Genomic DNA, 22,105 nt, shown 5'->3' with positions numbered 1-22,105 from the left:
AATTTGCCATTCTTACCTATCCTTTAGAAATCCATTTTCAAGATTCATAGACAAGACCAATTAATAATCTAGTAGGGAAATGAGAACTAAATTTAGAAGCCATTCTAAGGTGATGAACAAGAGGGAATAACCCAATGAATACATATTAAGAACAACTAACCTATCATCTTTTTAAATCTTCGAAAATTGAGATAGCCATTCTTATGGTTTCTAAATGAGGGACTCTTAATGAGGATCATTAATAGGAAGAAATTAATAGTAGGAGTTAAGGGGATTACCTTTCCCAAGAAACTATCCTTTTTGGCTCTATAAAAGCTCTAAGTGCGGCTAGGCTCTTTAGGGTTTTGAAAAATGAGGTCAATTCCTGAAATGTCACTTAAATATGGAAAAACACTGCACGTAACCACCGTAGCGGTTGAAGCGACACCTTCGCGACAAGGTACGGCGGGGGCAAAATCCTCGTGGAATTTACTACACCGCTTTTGTGGTTCCCCAATCTTGCCGCGCCACCACCGGAGGCCGTGGATGGATATGTACCGCCGATAGCACAACTAGGCCAAGGTTGCCTAGTTCCAATTTCTTTATACACGACTCATACGATTTCCCGATCAAGTTAACGGTTTCTAAAAATGCAACTAGGGTCAAGTATGTCTCAAGGAGTTAACGCCACGAATATTTCAAAAATCACAGTAACGACGAAACAGGTCATTACATCAGATACCAATTAAACAACCGTTCATCCCCGCACACCAAGAAGACGAACAAGCGCAGATGGGGTAGCATATTTCACCGTCAGAATTATAATTCGTATGTCCATACCTTCGTATATCGAACCCAATAGAGAGGAATATAATGAATAATGTAGCTGAGGGCATTTCGCATGTTTCCCATTATAATCTACTGAGTAGAATTCAAAAGTAGTGAGCTAATAACCAGGGGTCCACTACGTGGCCATAAAGCTCGGTGTGCTTGGGATGTATCGAGAATTTTAGAGATCAAATTTGGCAATACCGCTATAGCGATAAGTAAGTCGGCAAGCCGGCAGCAAATCGTAGAGGCAAACGGAACCTTTGCTCCGGCATGGGATACCGGCTAGTGGTGCCGCCAGCGCGACAAGGCAGCCACTACGGCGGTATAGCTAAACCAGAATATTAAGCCGCACCAGTCTCATTCCCTTCATCTCCCCTCCTTCTCAAAAATAAAAAACCTCTCCATTTTTCTACCCCATTCATTCCCACTACAATCTAACTCCAAACAAAAATTTCCCCGTTTACTCCTCCACTTCAGACCCACACTACACCTCTCACACCTCGCTCCTAATCCCAAGAACAACCGGAAGAGAAAGACTCTAGAAGTGTCATGTCCCAAAACCCACCCTAGACGTGACCGACATCTGACGTCATGAACAATATCGAAAAAACCTAAAAAATACAATAATAACACTTGAATCCGCCAGGTTCAACATTTGCCTCCAACAGTTTAATAAAATAAATGCAAACAGATTATGAATATAAGAATTAAATCAGTGAAAGTCTTTATTAATCAAATACTTAGTCAAACTTAACAACGTGCCCAAGAGTTAATCAATAACTCAACAACTACCCACAAATGTATACTAGGGAGCTTCTAAGATAAAGGAATAATAGTCTAACTCATCGGTACGCAGCCCGAAAAACTAATATAATGAATAAATAAATAAATAAATAGGGTGCCCCACGAATGAATGCATGGGCTCACCAAATTAGCAGCAACAACAAGTCCTTCCTAAACGCCTAGAGTATCAAGTACCTGCTCTTCTCCGCTACCTAACATACCATAAAAAATAACAATGGTATGCCTGAGTACTTCGTACCCAGTGAGTGCCTCGGGGACAATCAGTAATATGAAAATAAAGTACAATAATACATAAAGAAATCAGTCCTGAAAATCATGTGAAACTAATGTAAGAACCGTTATTCAGTTTGTGTATCTCAATAAGAATTATGAAAATCGATTATAAGCCTTTTTGTCAAGGCACAACTTCAAATAGGCCTTTCAATTGATCATGATCAACAATAACTATTCCATGAGAAAATTAGAATATCACACAAGCCAATATAAGCCCAGGATTCAAGCCCATCGAAGGGGTGACCGTAGAGGTTCCCTTGTCATAGCACCCCACACCGGAATATGAAATTCAACGGTGGCTATCCTTCCTCCCGAATAGCTAGGCATAATCAACCCCAGGTAGCGAACCCGAAAGTGACCACTCTTCGTCCCGAATGGCTAGGCATTATCACACTAGGATCCATAGTGGCTACCCTTTCTCTCGAGTAGCTAGGCCAAACAAAACAATAAAGTTCATAGCATAAAAGCCGATTCACAATTTGACTCAAAGTAGTCACACCATCAAATAGAATTAAAGTTCATTATGCCATTACGAAAATCCATAATTTCATAGATAATCTTGAAAACGTTTCCATTTCTTTAAACAAGATTCCTTTGTCTTAGTTTCTTTGTAAAATCATCAATACCAACAATTAACCATCATCACTGATCATCTCTTATGGAAGAAAACGACTACGATTTCATATACGTATATAGAGGATAATACAATCAAGGTTTAATGTGGGCTTGTCCCCTCACGCACACCAACCACAAGTAAAGACATGAATTAGGCTTTTGCATGAGAAGTTAACCTTTTTGCATGATAAAGAACCTTTGAGAAATAAACATATATCTATGATGAGGTTTTTAAAAGAGAGACATACCTTAGTATGTTAAACAAAGTTTAACAATTCACTTTTTTCAGTGAAGAACACCCAAACCCTGACTTAATCACTTTAGGAAGAATTATGTTACAAACCCTAGGTTTTAGTCATAAGAATCATGTTAAGAATCATGGGTCCGATGTTAGATTGATAATCAATAATTAAGATGTTCTTACCTTAGTGTTGGAGCTCTAGAGAGAGATTTTCGTCCTTAGGGTATTTGAGAGTGAAAAGAATGGAAGAAAACTAAAATTTTGCAACTTACATAATTTCACCATCATCACAATAATCGGCACAAACGACGGAGCGTCGATGCCTTTCCGTTGAAAGTCTTTGTCTAGTCAATTTACGGTACAAATGACGGAGCGTCGAATAGATCGACGGAGCGTCGATGCTCTCCGTCAAAGTCATGAAATTTTCGTGAGCAACTTTCTCTTCCTTACTTTCTACGGTCTAAAAGGACGGAGCGTCGAACAGATCGACGGTACAAAGGACGACCGTCAAACCTACTTTTCATGAAAGTGCAGTGAATTTTCGTTTTGACCATTTCCTCTTGGGTTTTTAGCCTAAAGTCATGCGCGTAACCCAACATATAAGGTTTCAAAGGACTCATACAATGATTTCACACTCTATACAAATTTACGGGATGCTAAATTATCCCCCCCTTAAGATTTATTCGTCCTCGAATGAGAATAATAGTTTAGAGAAGAATTCACTAAACTGCAAGTTGCTTCGAACAAACACAACGATTTATCCATGAGTAATTTATAATGCTAGCTCATACCTGCCATAGGGAACAAGTGGGGATATCTCTTCTTCATGTCCTCCTCTGCTTCCCAAGTAGCTTCCTCAGTATTATGGTTTCGCCACAACACTTTAACCGATGCCACATTCTTCGTCCTCAACCTTCTAACTTGACGATTTAGAACTGAATCGATTTTTCTTCATAGGCTCACCCTTCATTAATTTCAATCTCTTCATGGTTCAACACATGCGAAGGATCAGGTTTGTGCAACCTCAACATCGAAATGTGAAACACAGGGTGCACCATGGTCATATCTGATGGCAACTTTAATTCATAAGCCACCGTCCAAATTTTCCTAACAATCTCATAAGGGACAATGAAACGGGGACTAAGTTTCCCCTTTTTACCGAACCGCATTACTCCTTTCATCATTGACACTTTCAAGAACACCTTGTTACTGACAGAAAAATCTAGCTCACGCCGCCTCATATCGGTATAGGACTTCTGTCGACTCTGAGCTGTCTTGAGCCGTTGCATAATAAGATTAACCTTCTCAATTTCTTCATGAACTGAATTCGGACCTAACAACTCCACTTCAGTTAGTTCAAACCAACCAATTGGAGACCGACAACGCCTCCCATAAATATCCTCATAAGGAGCCATCTAAATACTCGTTTGATAGCTATTGTTGTAAGCGAATTCCACCAGAGATAGGTGTTCATCCCAACTTCCTCCAAAATCGATTACACAAGTTCGTAGCATATCTTCCAAAGTCTGAATAGTTCTCTTCGCCTGCCCGTCAGTTTGAGGATGAAAGGCAGTGCTCAATTTCACTCTAGTTCCCAACCCTTCCTGAAAGGATGTCAAAAAATGAGCAGTAAATTGCGTACCTCTGTCAGATATGATGGATGTCGGAACGCCATTCAATCTAACTATATCTTTTAGATATAACTTGGCATACTCTGCTGCGGTATATGACGTCTTCACAGGGAGAAAATGGGCAGACTTATTGAGTCTATCCACGATAACCCAAATCAAGTCAAACTTGGCCTTTGTGCGGGGTAACCTCACAACGAAATCCATATTGATCTCCTCCTTCCGCGGAATCTCGATATTCGAGCCAGCCTCCGGTGCCTTTGATGTTTAGCCTTCACACGTCGACAGGTTTAAACACTTAGCCACAAAAAGAAATATCAACCTTCATGCTCTTCCACCAATAGTGTTGTTTCAAATCCTTATACATTTTGGTGGACCCTTGATGAACCGAATACTTGGAACTATAAGCTTCCATCATTAATTCTTGTTGAAGACCATCAACATCAGGAACACACAATCGTCCTTGCAATCGCAGAACACTATCACCGGCTGTAAATGAAGTGTACTTACCCCTTTCGACTCCATCTCTCAGCTTTGCCAAAAGTTCATCATCATATTGCTTGGATTTTATCCTTTCCACCATGTCAGACCGTGATGGCGTGATTCCCATTAATTCTTCATCTTTAGTTTCATCAAGTCTGACCCCAAGGCTAGCAAGTCTTCGAATTTTCTTCCCCATGGGCGTGTCATGTGCACGCAAATAAGCCAATGTGCCCATATATTTTCTACTCAAAGCATTAGCAACCACATTAGCCTTACCAGGATGATACAAGATATTCATGTCATAATCTTTCAACAACTCCAACCACCTCCTCTGCCTGAGGTTCAACTCTCACTGCTTGAAGATATATTGCGGACTGCGTGATCGTAAAAACATCACAATGCTCGCCATACACATAATGACGCCAAATTTTCAAAGCAAATACGGCAACTCAACCCGAGTCATGAGTCAGATAGTTCTTCTTATGCTTCTTCAACTGACGCGAAGCATAAGCAATCACCTTACCCTTCTGGATCAACACACAACCCAAACCAATTCTAGAAGCATCACAATACACCACATATCCACCAGACCCAAAAGGTAAAGTCAAAATAGGAGCCGAAGTCAACCTTGTCTTAAGCTCTTGGAAACTCTTTTCACAAGCTTCAGACCACTGAAACTTAGTAGTCTTCTATGTCAATTTAATCAATGGAGAGGCTATTGATGAAAAGCCTTCCATAAACTTTCAGTAATAATTTACCAAACCCAAGAAACTACGAATTTCAGTCGCACTAGTGGGTCTAGGACAATCCTTCACCGCTGAAATTTTCTGATGGTCTACTTTAATGCCATCACCGGTCACCACATGACCCAAGAAAGCCACAAAAACAAGCCAGAATTCACACTTAGAGAATTTTGCATAAAGCTCGTTCTCCTCAAGTGTTGTCAAAGTTATCCTTAAATGATTAGCATGATCCTCACGATTCTTAGAGTGCACCAAAATGTCATCAATAAACACAATAATGAAGCGATCCAGATAAGGCTTAAACACATGATTCATCAAATCCATGAATGCAGCAGGCACATTAGTCAACCCAAAGGATATGACTAGAAACTCAAAATGCCCATAACGAGTACGAAAAGTGGTTTTCGGGATATCCTTCTCCTTTATCTTCAATTGGTGATACCCCAACCTTAGGTCAATCTTTGAAAAGTACTTAGCACCCTGAAGTTGGTCAAATAGATCATCTATTCTAGGAAAAGGATATTTATTCTTAATGGTCACTTTATTAAGTTGACGGTAATCAACACACATCCTAAGGGAACCAGTCTTCTTCCTAACAAATAAGATTGGGGTACCCCCAGGGAGTAGGAACTTGGTCGGATGAAACCCTTATCCAACAAGTTCTTCAATTGATTATTTAATTCCCTTAGCTCCGCTGGAGCCATACGATAAGGTGGAATAGAAATAGGTTGGATGTCGGGGATAACATCAATCCCAAAATCAATAACTCTATCAGGAGGAATACCAGAAAATCTTCGGAAATACTTTGGGATAATCATCGCTGACAGGAACGTATGCAAATTCGGGTACTACGGCTTTTGTATTATTAACAGCAACCAAATGGAAAATACACCCCTTAGTAATCATCTTATGTGCCTTCAGATAGGAAATAAATCTACCCTTTGGCTTAGCAATTTCACCCTCCCACAAAATAACAGGCTCCTCGGGAAAGGCGAAGCGAACTAACTTATGGTGACAATACACATTAGCATAACACGTGGACAACCGGTCCATCCCCATAATTACATCAAAATCCACCACCTCAAGTTCATACAAATCAGCCACGGTCTTACGACCTTTAATCACAACAACACAATTTCTATACACTCTAAAAGCAATAATATGAACACCTGAAGGCGTATCAACAGCAAAGGGTTCCAGCAAAGGTTCGGGTTTCATACCCATATCAAGAGCAAAATAAGAGGTCACATATGATAAATTTGAACCTGGATCAATCAATGAGTAAGCATCATGAGAACAGCTATTAAGGACACCTGTAACCACAGCGTCAGAAGCCTCAGCTGTCTCCCTACAAGTCAGCCCATAAAGTCGAGTTGTCCCTCCACCAAAAGTATTAAAAACTTCCTTTTCTTTGCCTTTATTGTTAGTACGAGGTGGATTTCATTCGGCGATTATCTTTTGGTTAGATAATCTCACGAGCCATATCTGGATTCCCTCTTAATGTGCCTCCTAATCTTTCATGTGATGAATCATTCTTTTCGTTATTCACTTACTACTATTATTATTATTATTATTATTATTATTATTATTATTATTATTATTATTATTATTATTATTATTATTATTATTATTATTATTATTATTATTATTATTATTATTATTATTATTATTATTATTATTATTATTATTATTATTATTATTATTATTATTATTATTATTATTATTATTATTATTATTATTATTATTATTATTATTATTATTATTATTATTATTATTATTATTATTATTATTATTATTATTATTATTATTATTATTATTATTATTATTATTAATTATTATTACTGGCCTTGTCAGAAGGCATACTAGTATGGGAATAAGCGTTTACTATAATTATTACCACTGAAACCACTGCCGATCGGGCCTTCTTGTTCTGATCTCGATCAACCCTCTCTTGATTTTTCCAACTCTATTGTTGTTCAGCAAACCCAACCAAAGATGAGAAAGTGCAAATAGGAGACATAGCAACAACAGCACATGCAGACTTGATACGTGGTACCAAGCCTTTCACAAAACTGGTCAACTTATGCTTTTCAGTCGGAATCATGTATAAAGCATACTTTGATAGACAGGTGAACTCCAAACTATACTCACGAACCAACTTGTTACCCTGCTCTAGCTTTTCAAACTTCGTAGCCATAGCAAATCTTTCCTCATTAGACAAGAACCTTTCCATGAACGCCTCTTTAAATTGAGCCCACGTCGGAGCTAAAGCAGCGTCACCCCTCTCAGATTCCCACATCTCAAAACATACGTAAGCAATATCCTTCAACTGATACGAAGTGAGCCTCACAGCTTCGGAGTTCTGGGCATCCATTGCCCTCAATGCCTTGAAAGTCTCTTCTAAAAAGAGTTGGGGATCATCCACCTCGCGTGACCCAAAGAACTCTGGTGACTTTAAGTCTAGGAATTGCTTAAGTCTGCCTCCATCATGAGGTCTCACACCTCCACGCAGCTGCTGAGCCGTAACCAAAGAAATCAACATTTGAATAGTCTTTTGCATAGTACCAGACTCAGGTACACCCGCAACAGGAACAACATGACTAGGCAGTGCTGGGGGTGCTGCTTGATTTCTAGCATTATTTTCGTTAACAGCATTCGCGCCCCTAAGATTTTGGTTATCTCTCGCGGCTTATGCTCAGTTACCATTTTTAGATCGCGTCAGAGCTATTTTCGTAAGGCACAAATTAACGAGCGAATTAGAACGATCATAAAAGGACTTGAAGCTCTACAATACAATCTAGAATCAAGAAGAATTGGAAATACCTATAAATGTCCTGGGAGTTTCTCGGTCATGCAGGTGATCAGGCTGCACAAGGAAAATCCCACTAGATATAGCTCCACAGACACCGGCAATTATCCTAGGACGTATTTAAACCTAGGCTCTGATACCACGCTTTTCATGCCCCAAAACCCACCCTAGACGTGACCGGCATCCGACGTCATGAACAACATCAGAAGAACCTAAATGATGCAATAATAACACTTGAACCCGCCAGGTTCAACATTCGCCTCCAACAGTTTAATAAAATAAATGCAAACATATCATGAATATAAGAATTAAATCAGCGGAAGTCTTTATCAATCAAATACTTAGTCGAACGTAACAACGTGCCCAAGAGTTAATCAATAACTCAACAATTACCCACAAATGTATAATAGGGAGCTTCTAAGATAAAGGAATAATAGTCTGACTCATTTGGACGCAGCCCATAAAACTAATATAAGGAATAAATAAATAAATAAATAGGGTGTCCCACGAATGAATGTGTGGGCTCACCAAATTAGCAGCAACAACAAGTCCTTCCTAAATGCCTGGAGTATCAAGAACCTACTCTTCTCCGCTACCTAACATACCATTAAAAACAACAATGGCATGCCTGAGTACTTCATACTCAGTGAGTGCCGCGGGGACAATCAACAATATGAAAATAAAGTACAATAATACATAAAGAAATCAGTCCTGAAAATCATGTGAAAGCAATGTAAGAACAGTTATTCAGTTTGTGTATCTCAATAAGAATTATCAAAACCGATTATAAGGCCTCTAGTCAAGGCACAACTTCAAATATGCCTTTCAATTGATCATACTCAACAACAACTATTCCACGAGAAAATCAGAATATTACACATGCCAATACAGGCCCAAGAATCAAGCATATCGAAGGGGTGACCGAAGAGGTTCCCTTGTCACAGCGCACCATACCAGAATATGAAATTCAACGGTGGCAATCCTTCATCCCAAATAGCTAGGCATAATCACACCCCTGGTAGCGAACCCGAAAGTGGCCACTCTTCCTCCCGAATGGCTAGGCATTATCACACTAAGATCCATAGTGGCTACCCTTCCTCCTGAGTAGCTAGGCCAAAAATAACAACAAAGGTCATAGCATGGAAGCCGATTCACAATTTGTCTCAAATTAGTCACACTATCAAATAGAATTAAAGTTCATTATTGCATTACGAAAATCCATAATTTCATAGATAATCTAGAAAATGTTTCCACTTCTTTAAATAAGATTCCTTTGTCTTAGTTTCTTTGTAAAATCATCAATACCAATAATTGACCATCATCACTGATCATCTCTTATAGAGGAAAACGATTATGATTTCATATACGTATATAGAGGATAATACAATCAAGGTTTAATGTGGGCTTGTCCCCTCACGCACACCAACCACAAGCAAAGGCATGAATCAGGGTTTTGCATGAGAAGTTAAACTTTTTGCATGATAAAGAACCTTTAAGAAGAAAACATATATCCATGATGAGGTTTTTAAAAGAGAGCCATACCTTAGTATGTTAAACAAAGTTTAACAACTCACTTTTCTAGTGAATAACACCCAAACCCTAGCTTGAATCACTTTAGGAATAATTAAGTTCCAAACCCTAAGTTTTAGTCAGAAGAATCATGTTAAGAATCATGGATTTTATGGTACGATTGATAATCAATGATTAAGATGTTCTTACCTTAGTGTTAGCGCCCTAGAGAGATATTTTCATCCTTAGGGTTTTTGAGAGTGAAAAGAATGGAAGAACACTAAAATTTTGCAACTTACATAATTTCAGCTAATCAGGCACGATTGACGGTACAAACGATGGAGCGTCGAACAGATCGACGGAGCGTCCATCTGCTTCGTCGAATGGTCTTTGTGCTAGGTCAATTCTACTAAGACAAATGACGGAGTGTCGAACAGATCGACGGAGCGTCGATCTGCTCCATCAAAGTCATGAAATTTCCAGTGAGCATCTTTCTCTTCCTTACTTTCTGCGGTGCAAAGGACGGAGCGTCGGACAGATCGACGGTACAAAGGATGACCGTCAAACCTTTTTTTCGTGAAACTGCAATGAATTTTCATTTTGACCATCTCCTCTTGGGTTTTTAACCTAAAGTCATGCACGTAACCCAACAAATAAGGTTCCAAAGGACTCATACAATACTTTTACACTCTATACGGATTTACGGGATGTTACAAGATGGCAGACTCAACTTTCTATCAACTCACTTGATTCTCCAAACAAAGGTAATAAATCAAAATCCCCCACTTGTAGATATATAGTAAACTCAATTTTTTTTTTGAAATAATGCATACATGATTCGAAATTTTTGACTCCAAAGTTGGGATTTTTGGGTTTTGTTTGATGAACTACTAGAACGAGATTTAAGAGGAATTGGAACCCTTTAATCATTAGAATAAACTCCCCATTTAACGTAGCGTGGTTATAGCACTGATTTAGGCCAAAAAACTTGAACGTAGTAAAAGAAATTCCTTGAAGAAGATTTTCAAATTTTCTCGAAATTCTGGTTGGTTTGTTGTTAGAATAGTCCTTCAATAGAATTGGACTTCATGGATACTAGTTCCCTACTCGATCTGTGTTGAAAAACAGTATTTGAATCGAATTTTGGTGTTGAGAAACTAAAAAAATTTCGTGGGTTTTTGGTGACGACGATACCGCTTCAGCGGTTTGCTGACTGCTGCAGCGGTGCCACTGTCGCTCTCGGTCTATCGATTTAGCGGTCAACAAGAATATTTTAATATGACCGATGTGGCATTCTGTGGATCATTACGGCAGCATCGCTGTAGCGGTGTGCAGACCACTGTAGCGACGCCTGAAGTTTTACGCAGCTAATAGATTTAGTGACGGGGAGGGATTTTAATCGGATCTTCAAGCTGTTCTCTTCTAGAATGATACGAGATCAATAAGACATGAGTTTGACACATTCTAATTCTTTTCCAGGTCAGATGTCACAGAATCAAGAAGAGGATCAACAAGTTCAAGGCGGAGAGAAGATTCCCGCGCATGAGAAATGTCCAACTACCGAGAGGAAACAAATATACTTGTAGCAACTGCCCATGTCCTTACTATTAGAGCGGGGCTTCGACATGACCAATGTGGACAAACGGGCTACGAATTTTCTTTCCCGATTAAAGCGAATCAAATTGAGCCGCTTGGTTAGGGATCCCGAGCTTTGCAATGAAACTTGGGTGAGGGAATTTTACGCCGTGCTACCTACGATGGACTGGTATTCTCCCAACCCAGAGATTGTCGTTTGGAGGTACTAGAGTGATAGTGGGGCCAAAAGCAATCAATAGGGTATACAAACTTGAAAACCATCCAGAGGCGCCCTTTGCTGCTAAGGCGGCGGAGCAAGATTCGAAGTGGTTGGCTTCAGTGGTAGTTCATGAGAGTGAGATGAAGCATGCAATTTGGGCTGATTGTAAGGTTGTGATTTCCAGTGAGTACATTAGTGCTGAGACGAAAAGGTGGTTGAATATTATTTCCCGTGGCCGTCGAAGAATGTCCGGGATGTGACCTTCCCTTAGTTTTGGTTATTGCTTATGTCCTTGCTGAGATTCTGGTTAATGTAGGTGCTCAGGTGGTTGCTGAGTGGAAGGAGTTTTTGAAGGACGGGGTGCCAGCTTAATGTTTCCATCATTGATCACTCGCTTTGCAAGAGGTTTAAGGCGCCAAGAGAGAATGCGACGGATGAGTGGGTTCCCAGTTATAATCTATTTCATCCACTTCTGGTAAAGGGTTGGGGTACTGCGGTTGTCGCAGAGAGCAGGAAGAAAAGGAAGGTCAGTGATGCTCGAGAGGGAGGTAGTAGGACCGGGGCTAATAATGAGGTCGGTGATGAGGGCGGTCAGGAGATTGAGGCTGGGGTTTCTCGCCTTCAAGGGCCATTTGAGCACATAGACGCGTGCTTTGACGAGATGGTGGGTATGTTTCAGAAATTGCCTATGTTCTCTGAGGGTTCTAGTTCATCGAGGAATGCTGCAGTCTTTTGGCACTAGGGATGGGATGAAGGGTTACTTCGAGACCCAAAAGACCATCGGTGAGTCACTTTCTTCCTTGCAGACAGTCCACACTACTTTGGCCACAGACCACAGGAAACTTCGGGAGGAGTTAATGCTGAGGTTGCCACGAACAGATCCCGGGATAGGGTGTACATAAATTCTTAGAGAGGAGTTAAGGCAGCGTGGGGCAACATGCATCCCGATGTGCCGATTCTCATAGGAGATGAGGATGATTCTGACAGGTATTCTTTCCTGGAGATGCCTCGAGAGGTGGGTGGTACAGTGGGACAGGTGGAGGTAGTTGGTAGCTCTGACGATGATGACGCCATGAGCAAGATGGATGATTGGAGACTCTCCTTCCCCTTTCCTTTGATGGTGTTATGGTTACCCATGTTGGGCTTTGCTGTTTAGACAATTTTTTTGTTTTGTTTGGTTTGTTTGCTTCTTTCTGTTTGGATGATGTCTTTTGTTTTTTGGCTAGCCTTGTTTGGGCTAATATTTTGATATTTTATGTTAGTAGTTGGACTATTTGGTTTCTTGTCTGGTAATGATAATTATGTTGGTAGTAATGACTTGAGTGATCCTTGCCCTTGTCGGGCTTGTTTTTATTTCACTGATGGTTTGGGTTTGCTGTTGTTTTTATCTAGTCTGTTGAATGAAGCAAATAGGGAAAAGTTAGCTGAAAACAGGGGAAGGTTCAGGTCGCTAAATCCTGCAGTACCGCTTTGGCGGGGGAGCCGCAGTAATGGTTAAGAAATAAAATAGATTTACCGCTTCAGCGGTGGTCTACCCCTGTAGCGGAAACACCACAACGGTGGACTAACCGCTGGGGTGCAAGTCTAAGTAGTAGCGTCACCCCATGCCCGAATTTCTGTTGCAACTGAAATCTAACTCAACCACTTCCAGCACAACTAGATCTGATCCCGAAATACGACATGATTTCGTGCGTAGATACCAATTGGAATCGTCCAGATACCAATTGGACTCACCGAGATACCAATTTGACCGAAATAACACGATTTGATAGAAAGGAAAGAAAGTTTCCTAGATGCCCCATAGCCTCCCGTGGATGGGCACAGACGTCTACATGCCATTCTACGAGACTCTACTAGACATTGCTCCTGTACTCATGAGACCGGTAACCTAGTCTCGGATACCAACATATCACGACCCAATTTAGGATCGCGCGGGCACCTACCTTTCCCTTCTCATAAGGCGACCCTCAATTACATAACACACAATTCAATAGAGACAATTGGTTGAATCCATTAGATATATAAGAATAACAGCGGAAATCAATTTATTTAATAACTCATGGTTGAAAACGATTACAACAGTTAGATAATTACAGACTCTTCCAACTTCCCACAACCTGGTCTAAACTAGTACAAGAGCGACTAAGTGATCTAGATTACAACATAACTCTAAGACCCAACCTCTAATCCCGGAATGAAGTGTAAGAAGGCCTTTAAGATTGGCACTACGCATCTTTCGGACTTTTCTCAATCAATCACCTGAAACACTCTACACCCAAAAAGGGTGTAGCCAGAGTAGAATCAGTACAATCAATACATACTGAGTAAGTATCATAGGCCGACAATGGTTAGAAACACATATAGTAAAATAATTCACAAATAAACATGATAAGTAACTAAATCAAGTCACGCATCTATATACCGCGCAATATAACACCAAGACCCCCAAATCATTACCTTTCCTCTAATAACCACAAGTCAATTCCACAACAATATCACAAGAATCATATATCATTATACCATTCATTTTTAGTCTAGAAGTCGACTCATCATTTAGTATCTTTTAGTCTACATCCTTTAGAAGCCAAACATATAACTGATCTTATGGACGGTCTACGAGATAAATCAACCAATATAAGGCGACCATATTCGGAAACAAGCACACGTCATTGCCTAAGTAGAGCATCTAAACCCAATCGTACCAAGTCTCCATATGTCCAATCCGAGACCAACATCACAAGCAGAACACCAAGTTATCTCAATACAAGTCATGATGCAATGCAATGCAAGATGTATGAATACAATGCAATGCGATGCAAATGCTGTGGACACATGTACTCCGGACGGAAATATCGACACCTCAATAGCACAACCCAAGGTGACTTGTGAAGTCTAAGTGCCACCAGTCCCGAATCTTTGCCCAAGGGGGTTTCTCACCGGCACCACCCTGGAGGACCCGCAGAGTCCATGCACTCACTTAATCCATGATTCTGGAATGAACATCCGATATCGGACTCTCATGTCACTCAAGTAAAAAGAGTTTTCATCAAGTATCCCTCAATCCATGATTCTGGGACAAACATCGAATATCAAACTCTCACGTCACTCAAGAAAAAAGAGAGCCAAGCTCATCATAATATTTCATCAAGTATCATCAGTATCTCAACAGTGCATCATGATGAATAAGAGTGTGTACAATGCATATATTAACATGAATAATCATCCTTAATATCACAAGTACCAACAATGGGAACGCCAACAATATATCCGAATCACAAGTACCAACAATGGATACGCCAACAATATATCAAAGTCACAAGTACCAACAGTGGGTACGCCAATAATATCATCATCAAAATGGAAAACAGATTCTGATATCTACTAACAACACGTGGCATCAAGCCAACACAATAGAACAATCAAATGCCCACACATTATTACCGTTAATGCTTTATTAGCCTATTAACATAATACAAATAAACTCGCCTGCTACTACCCAGACATTTGCTACTCCTCAGTCTAGAACTAATTCACAATCGTTCAAACACTTTATTCGCGCAATGTCAAATAGATCCACTACAATAGCATAGCACAATCTAGGCACAATTTAAAGAAATTCTCACTAAAATCATAGAAAAACATAAACCAACCATTTCTTCCAAGTCACATAGAAACCACCGATACTTAAGGCACTTAATTCAAACATCCTAAAAAATCTACAGGCCACAAGCCCGAATACACAAATCGCACAACATTACCATCTTATGTTTCCATCCTAATTCTCCAATTCCTACACATGCATTATCATATATGAGTAAAATATGATGGTTTGTTTGTATCACCTATTGACTAAGTATTTTGAAGCTGTTATGTTGTTTCTATGTATGATTGCATTGCAATATCTGCCTCAGTCTCCTTGTCATGACGTTGAGTTTACTTTTAGTATTTAAACTACTTCCCTACATGGTGATGCTTGTGCAAAACTTTGAGGCTCTGATTGTATACTATGGCAACACTAGTATGCGGAGTTTGAGGTGGTTTGGGGGACAGGTCTTAGCCATCCCTGATGTCCAGCCATACCTGGGGTTCGTGAAACCCTTGGAACTTATGCAGCATCAGGAATAAGAGTGGTGACAACCTTGTCCCTTTGTATGGTATGAGTTACATGGGCGAGAAGGCCAATAGTATACAATCAAGTCCTTTAATTGTGCACTTGTAATCAATTTTGATATACATGTATATATATGTGTACAACTATACAAGTGATAGGTTTAGTAAAATAACGACTAACTTGGTTCCGCTTTTCTTTTTTGTCAAAAAACTGTTAAGTCTAAGAAGAGAAAAGGGAAGATAATATTATTGAAGGCCCAGTCATGGGTGAGAATGACGTGAAGGCCCAACCATGAGTAAAAATAGTTAACTAGGGGTTTGGTACACCCCTAGTCTATCCCTCCTCCTTTAAATTTTAGCATGCCAGTTTCTCTATTGATTAAAGTGTTGTACTTCTATGTTGTAAAACAAACTCACACTATTATTTGAATCATTTATGGTTTGGACTAGGCATCTTAGGTAAATGGTAAATATGCCGTTTAGTTCGACCTTAAGGCCCCCAACGTGATTTTCAAAGCCCGGTTTAATATTAACATTTTCTGAAAGAATAAAAATGGCTTAGTAAACCAGTGAAAAGAATGAAAAGAATTAGTCTATCTACTGAAAAATTGTTATCATTTTCCTAAGTGAAGAAAACCAAGCTTGACATTTTTCTTTAAACCACAAGAACGTTTTTCTAGTTCTAAATTCAGTTTTCCAAAACCTCTTTTTATGTCCAGGCAGAAAAAATTTCAAAGCTGTGCGTAAATGTAGTTTTTAAATGCCAGAAACAGGCTCTTACTTTGGACCAAAAAACCAGTTGGAAAATGACTTTAAATTCATGGATATGTAGTGTATTAGTGTACCAAAACGCAAATATTTTCTGGACTAGATTCAGACAAAAGATTGAGGAATTTTGAGGGCTAAGGCCCAACCTAAAATTACATTTTTAAGGCCCAACTTAACCAAATTTTTTCAGAAAAAGATTAGAGAAAACATGTTCTAGGCTGAGCCCAATTGTTAAAGGAAGAAATGAGATTTTGGGCCAAAAACCCAATAGACCTTAACCAATATTTTTCAGAAAAAAGAACATAATTTGTGCTAAACCCATGTACAAAACGTTAGTCTTATTTTTGTAAACAATCGGGCTTTAAGATAAATTCCAGGACCAAAAGTTAATTTGGTTATGTAAACAAACCTCTTATAAATTAAACCCATATAAACCATTTGTAAACATAAAGTTTTAGATAAGGACATTTAAACGGATTAACCAGGACCATGTGTGAGTCAAGCATGAATAGAATTATTTATCCCATACTTTAAATGGACCCTTTTTATCTTTACAAAAAACTAACACTATCCTTATATATGAAAGGAACTAATTTTATCCGGATATTATAAATCCGAACCTAAATGCCCTATATGTAAAGGGAATACATTCAATTCTTTTATTTACAAAAAATGATATGCATAATGACAGACTTTTACGGGAAATTAAACACCAAAATAGTTCATGCAAATACTCACACATTGGAATTCAAAGGTCAACCATATAGTATGGATCCTTAATACTAGGGTGCCTAAAACCTTTCCTATGGGATCAACAGAACCCTTACCTAGAACTTTGAATTACGAAGGCTTTTTCACTGTATATGAATAAATCCTTCGAAATTGATTTTCCTAATTTCCTAAAAATTTGGTGGCAACTCTTTTAAAATAATGTCCGAAAGGGCACTAACGATTTCGAATTAGCTTTTCCGAGCACTAACCCTGCCCGTGAAAATGCGAACTGTCACACTAGGAACACCACTAACCACCCCATAAATACTTTCACAATAATATCCATCTAATAAGCCCATCCCAACAACGAGTCTGAAGACTTAAGCATGCATTCTCCGTTCCATTTATCGCGCATGTATGAAACTCTAATCGGAGTCTACTGAAAGGAAAGCCGTAACCTACCTCAAGGCCGAGCGGGTGCCATCAACATCCCATTGATCCTTGACTTCGCACTTCAAACCATAATCCACAATGGAGGCCCTTGGAATGTCATGCGACCCAAAAGCAAGAATTAATGCTTAGGGAGAGTTATACAAGTTTCGGATTTTGCATGAAAGGGTTTGAACTAAATTCTCAACTAGATTGTCCTAAGTATTTATGGCTAAGTGATCCTTTTTCCCTACAAGCCATGATAATGAAACTTAGAGTTTCTAGCTCATTAAATCACCAATTGTAAACCCTTTCTTTAGAAATCCCAATTTCAAGAATTAAGGTTCAAACCCATTTACAAAGTAGAGGAATCATTAGCAACTTAGGTTAGTTAGTCCTTCTAGACTAAGTATGAGAGATTTATCCAAAGATGTTCATAAACTAAGCATGGGCAATCCCTTTTATCCACCTAAATTTATATATTTAAAGATTTCCACTTTTTATTAGCTTTCTAGCTGGTGAATCTCAAGAACAACTCACCAATGGCAAGGGAAATTGGATTTGGAAAGCTAAGAGGGTTACCTTTTCCAAGAATATTTGAGTTTTATCTCCACAAAGGGCCTAGAGGTGGCTGAACTTTAGGGTTTAGGAGAAATGAGGTCAAATCCCGAGATAGGATTCTAAATAGGGTCAAAACTGCACGTAAACCGCTACAACGGCCATGAAACCGTTAAGTGTCACCGCTTCTGCGGTATCAATGCCGCTGGGGCAGTTCATAAGTTTCACATACCTCCGCTAAGGCAGAGCAATCTGCCGCTATGGTGTAACTGCTAAGGCGGTCGCCCCAGTCGCTAAAGCGGCTTAACTAGACCCAGTGGCCCAATTCTGATATTTTACACAAAATTCAGACGACGGGTCCGATTAAGTCAGGGATTTACCAAGAGCACATACCGAATCAAATACGTTTAAAGAGTCAAGGCCGCAAACTTTTGGGAATTACCGTAACGACCAAACGGGTCGTTACAGTCAATAAATCCTTTAGCTTTTGAAATATCTCCTCACACTCATCGGACCACTAAAAAATTGCATTCCTCTGAGTCAACCGAGTCAAATGGGAAGCAATAGATGAGAACCCCTTCAAGAAATGACGATAGTAACTCAGGTAAGCCCACAAAACTCTGAATCTCTGTTACTGAAGTAGGCCTAGCCCAAACTCAGATTTCCTCAATCTTCTTGGGATCCACCTTGATGCCCTACTTCGAGACTACATTCCCCAAGAATGTCACTGACCTAAGCCAAAACTCGCACTTTGAAAATATAGTATACAACTTCTTCTCTTTCAACAAACCAAGTACTATCTTCAAATGCTTCTCATGATACTCCTTGCTAAGAGAATAGACTAAAATGTCATCGATTAAGACAATCATAATGGAATCCAAATAGCTCTTGAAAATCCCATTTATCGAATCCGTGAAAGCTACGGGGGAATTAGTAAGACCCAAAGACATGACCAAGAACTCATAGTGATCGTAGCGGGTCCTGAAAGCTGTCTTCAGAATATCCTCCGCTCTAATCTTCCGCTGGTGATAACCCGATCTCAAATCGATCATAGAGAAGACCAACACAGCTTGAAGATGATCAAACCAATTATCTATACGGGGTGTCATATACTTGTTCCAGATTATAACCTTGTTCAACCGTCGATAGTCGATACACATCCGCATGGTACCATCTTTATTCTTCACAAATAACACGGAAGTACCCCAAGGGAAATATTAGGCCTAATGAATCTCTTGCTCAACAGATCTTGCAACTGCTCCTTTAACTCCCTCAACTCTATCGATTCCATATGATAGGGCAGGATAAAAATAGGCTAAGTGCCTTGCTCTAAATAAATGCAAAAATAAATATCTCAATCAGATGGCATACCAAACAAATCTGTGGTGAAAACCTCTGAAAATTCACTAACTCCCAGTATCGACTCTAGGGAAGACACTAGTATCCCAGATATGAGCCAAGTAAGACAAACACTCTTTATCCACCAACTTCCTCACCCGAAGGTATGATATAATCTTATTGGCAGCAGAGCTAGGAGTACCGTTCCACTCTTGCCTAGGGATGCTTGACCTGACCAACGTGGTTGTCTTGGCATGATAGTTTAGAATCGCGTGATAAGAAGATGACTAATTAATGCCTAATATAATATCAAAATCCACCATACCGAGGATTACAAAATCTACCCAAGTATCGTAACCAATGAATGTAACCACACATGACCGATAGCCTCAATCTACTACCACATAATCTTTGACAGGAGTAGAAACACGAATAGGAACATCAAGTAGATCACAAATCATATGCAAGACCGTAGAGAAATATGTAGAAACATATGAGAAAGTAGTGCCGAGATCAAATAACATTGAAGCTGCCCAATGACAAACTAAATGGTACCTATGATAATCATTTCAGAAGCCTCCTCCTCTAGCCTACAAAAAAAAAGCATAGGAATGAACCCATCCACCCTCAGACTATGTACCTTCACGGCCACCATAGCCAGAATGAATTCCACCCCTAGCTGACTGAAAGATGCCTCTGCTGGGCTAATAACCACCTCTCTCAGGTTGATAGCCGCCTCTGCTAGGTTGTGAAGAACCTCTACCGAAAAATCCACCTCTACTAACCGATAGTTCTGAAGCCTGGGTTCCTGAAATTGAGACCCCTCCTGAGCCCCTTCCTGTCTAGGTCTAGGACACTCTCTTGGGAAATACCCTCTGTCACCACACTCATAGCAAGTCTTTTCTGTCCTGGGTTGTGTCATTGATACAGAAGAACCAGAGTACCCTCAATGGTCTAAGTGTCAAGGGTGAAAACCTCGAGAAGTTTGCCCGGAACTAATCTCCCTAAACCCATAAGGGCCACCTACTGAAACTTGAAGTACCGACTGAATGGGCGGCAAGAATGATACTGATGGCTCTTGCCAAAATGGCCCCCACCCCTAGAATAAGAACTCCTGAGGCTTCTAAACCTGTGAATCCTCTTCTCGTCACCCCTACTATGAGCCTGAATCCTTGGTGACTCAACCTCTGTGGCATGATCTACCACATTTTGGAATAAATCCTAAGAAGCTATTAGTTGTAAAGTCGCCAAATTTGATGAAAGTGTCAAACCCTTGACGAGTTAGTTCACTCTTTCTGGCACAGTGTGGAGTAACTGCACTGCATATCGAGCCAAGGCATGAAACCTAGACTCATACTTCGTGATCAATAACCCTCTATGTTCTAATGAGGTGAACTCATCCCTCCTCTTGTCCCTCAATGTCTGAGGAACACACTTCTCCAGAAATATCTGATACAATCGAGTCTAAGACAAAGGAAGCAACCCAGATAGTCGGCAATAAATATAAGATCTAAACCAAAACTTTGCATCACCACACAACTGGAAAGCAACATAGTCAACTCCATGCTACTCTACCACACCCAACTTCTGAAGCCTCTCATGACAATCAATGATGAACTCATACTCATCCTTCTCAAGGGTACCATAAAAACTAGGAGGCTTCATTTTGGTAAAACTCTCAAATAAATACTTCTCCTCATGAGTCATAATCAAACCAACAGCAGGTCTAGGAGCAAAATCAAGCACTGGAACCTCATTAATACGGGGAGCCACAGCAGCTGATTGCATAGATTTGTTATTGTATAGTCCGATTTGAATGCCATGCTTTGGGCATTAGCTGATAGCATAGATTGATTTGTGTTTGTGATTGGATATTAGGCCCCTTATTTATTTCTTATATGCTTATTACCTACCTTATTGTGATTATGTGTTCTCATCACTCCTAAATACTCGTTTAAAAGTAGGAAAAGGGCTAAAGATTAAGTCTTTCTTGCCTAGCATTGATTGCTTATTATGTTACATGTCATATTTGTGCTTATTATTGTATCTTGTTGTCACAACCCATTTTGAGAGTCATGATGGCACCCACACTATCCCCTATGGTGGATGAACCATCCCCTCAATCACATTCATTTTTAAAAAAATATGGGAAAATAAATGTCGAATTTATACTAAACGGTCTTGCATGATATATATATATATATATATATATATATATATATATATATATATATATATATATATATATATATATATATATATATGTATGTATATAACCCCAAGAGCTTCTAATACACTTAAACAATTATAACCCCAAAACCTGGTCTTAACATGTACAAGAGCTTCTAAAATGAAAATATGTAGTCTGAAATACTGAAATACAAATCAATTATTGAAATGGAATACTGTCTATAGAATAGGTAATACATAGATATAATAAGAAAAGATCCAGGGTTGCAGGTCTGGCTAGTAGCTCATACT

General features: G+C 39.5%; 1 protein-coding gene across 1 annotated transcript; it reads right to left on the bottom strand.

The window, feature by feature from the left end:
- Positions 1-18,981: 18,981 nt before the first annotated feature.
- On the bottom strand, positions 18,982-21,412 carry LOC132039118 (uncharacterized). Its single transcript, XM_059429660.1, has 5 exons — positions 21,200-21,412; positions 20,915-21,088; positions 20,754-20,845; positions 20,265-20,532; positions 18,982-19,467 (listed from the first exon to the last, which is right to left on the bottom strand). Exons 1-5 carry the CDS (start codon positions 21,410-21,412, stop codon positions 18,982-18,984), a joined length of 1,233 nt encoding a protein of 410 aa, XP_059285643.1.
- Positions 21,413-22,105: the final 693 nt, after the last annotated feature.

The sequence above is a fragment of the Lycium ferocissimum genome, chromosome 12 (genome assembly GCF_029784015.1).
Source record: "Lycium ferocissimum isolate CSIRO_LF1 chromosome 12, AGI_CSIRO_Lferr_CH_V1, whole genome shotgun sequence".
Taxonomy (NCBI): Eukaryota; Viridiplantae; Streptophyta; class Magnoliopsida; order Solanales; family Solanaceae; genus Lycium; species Lycium ferocissimum.
Note: the sequence above shows the minus strand (reverse complement) of the source record. Positions and strands in the feature narration are given on the sequence as shown.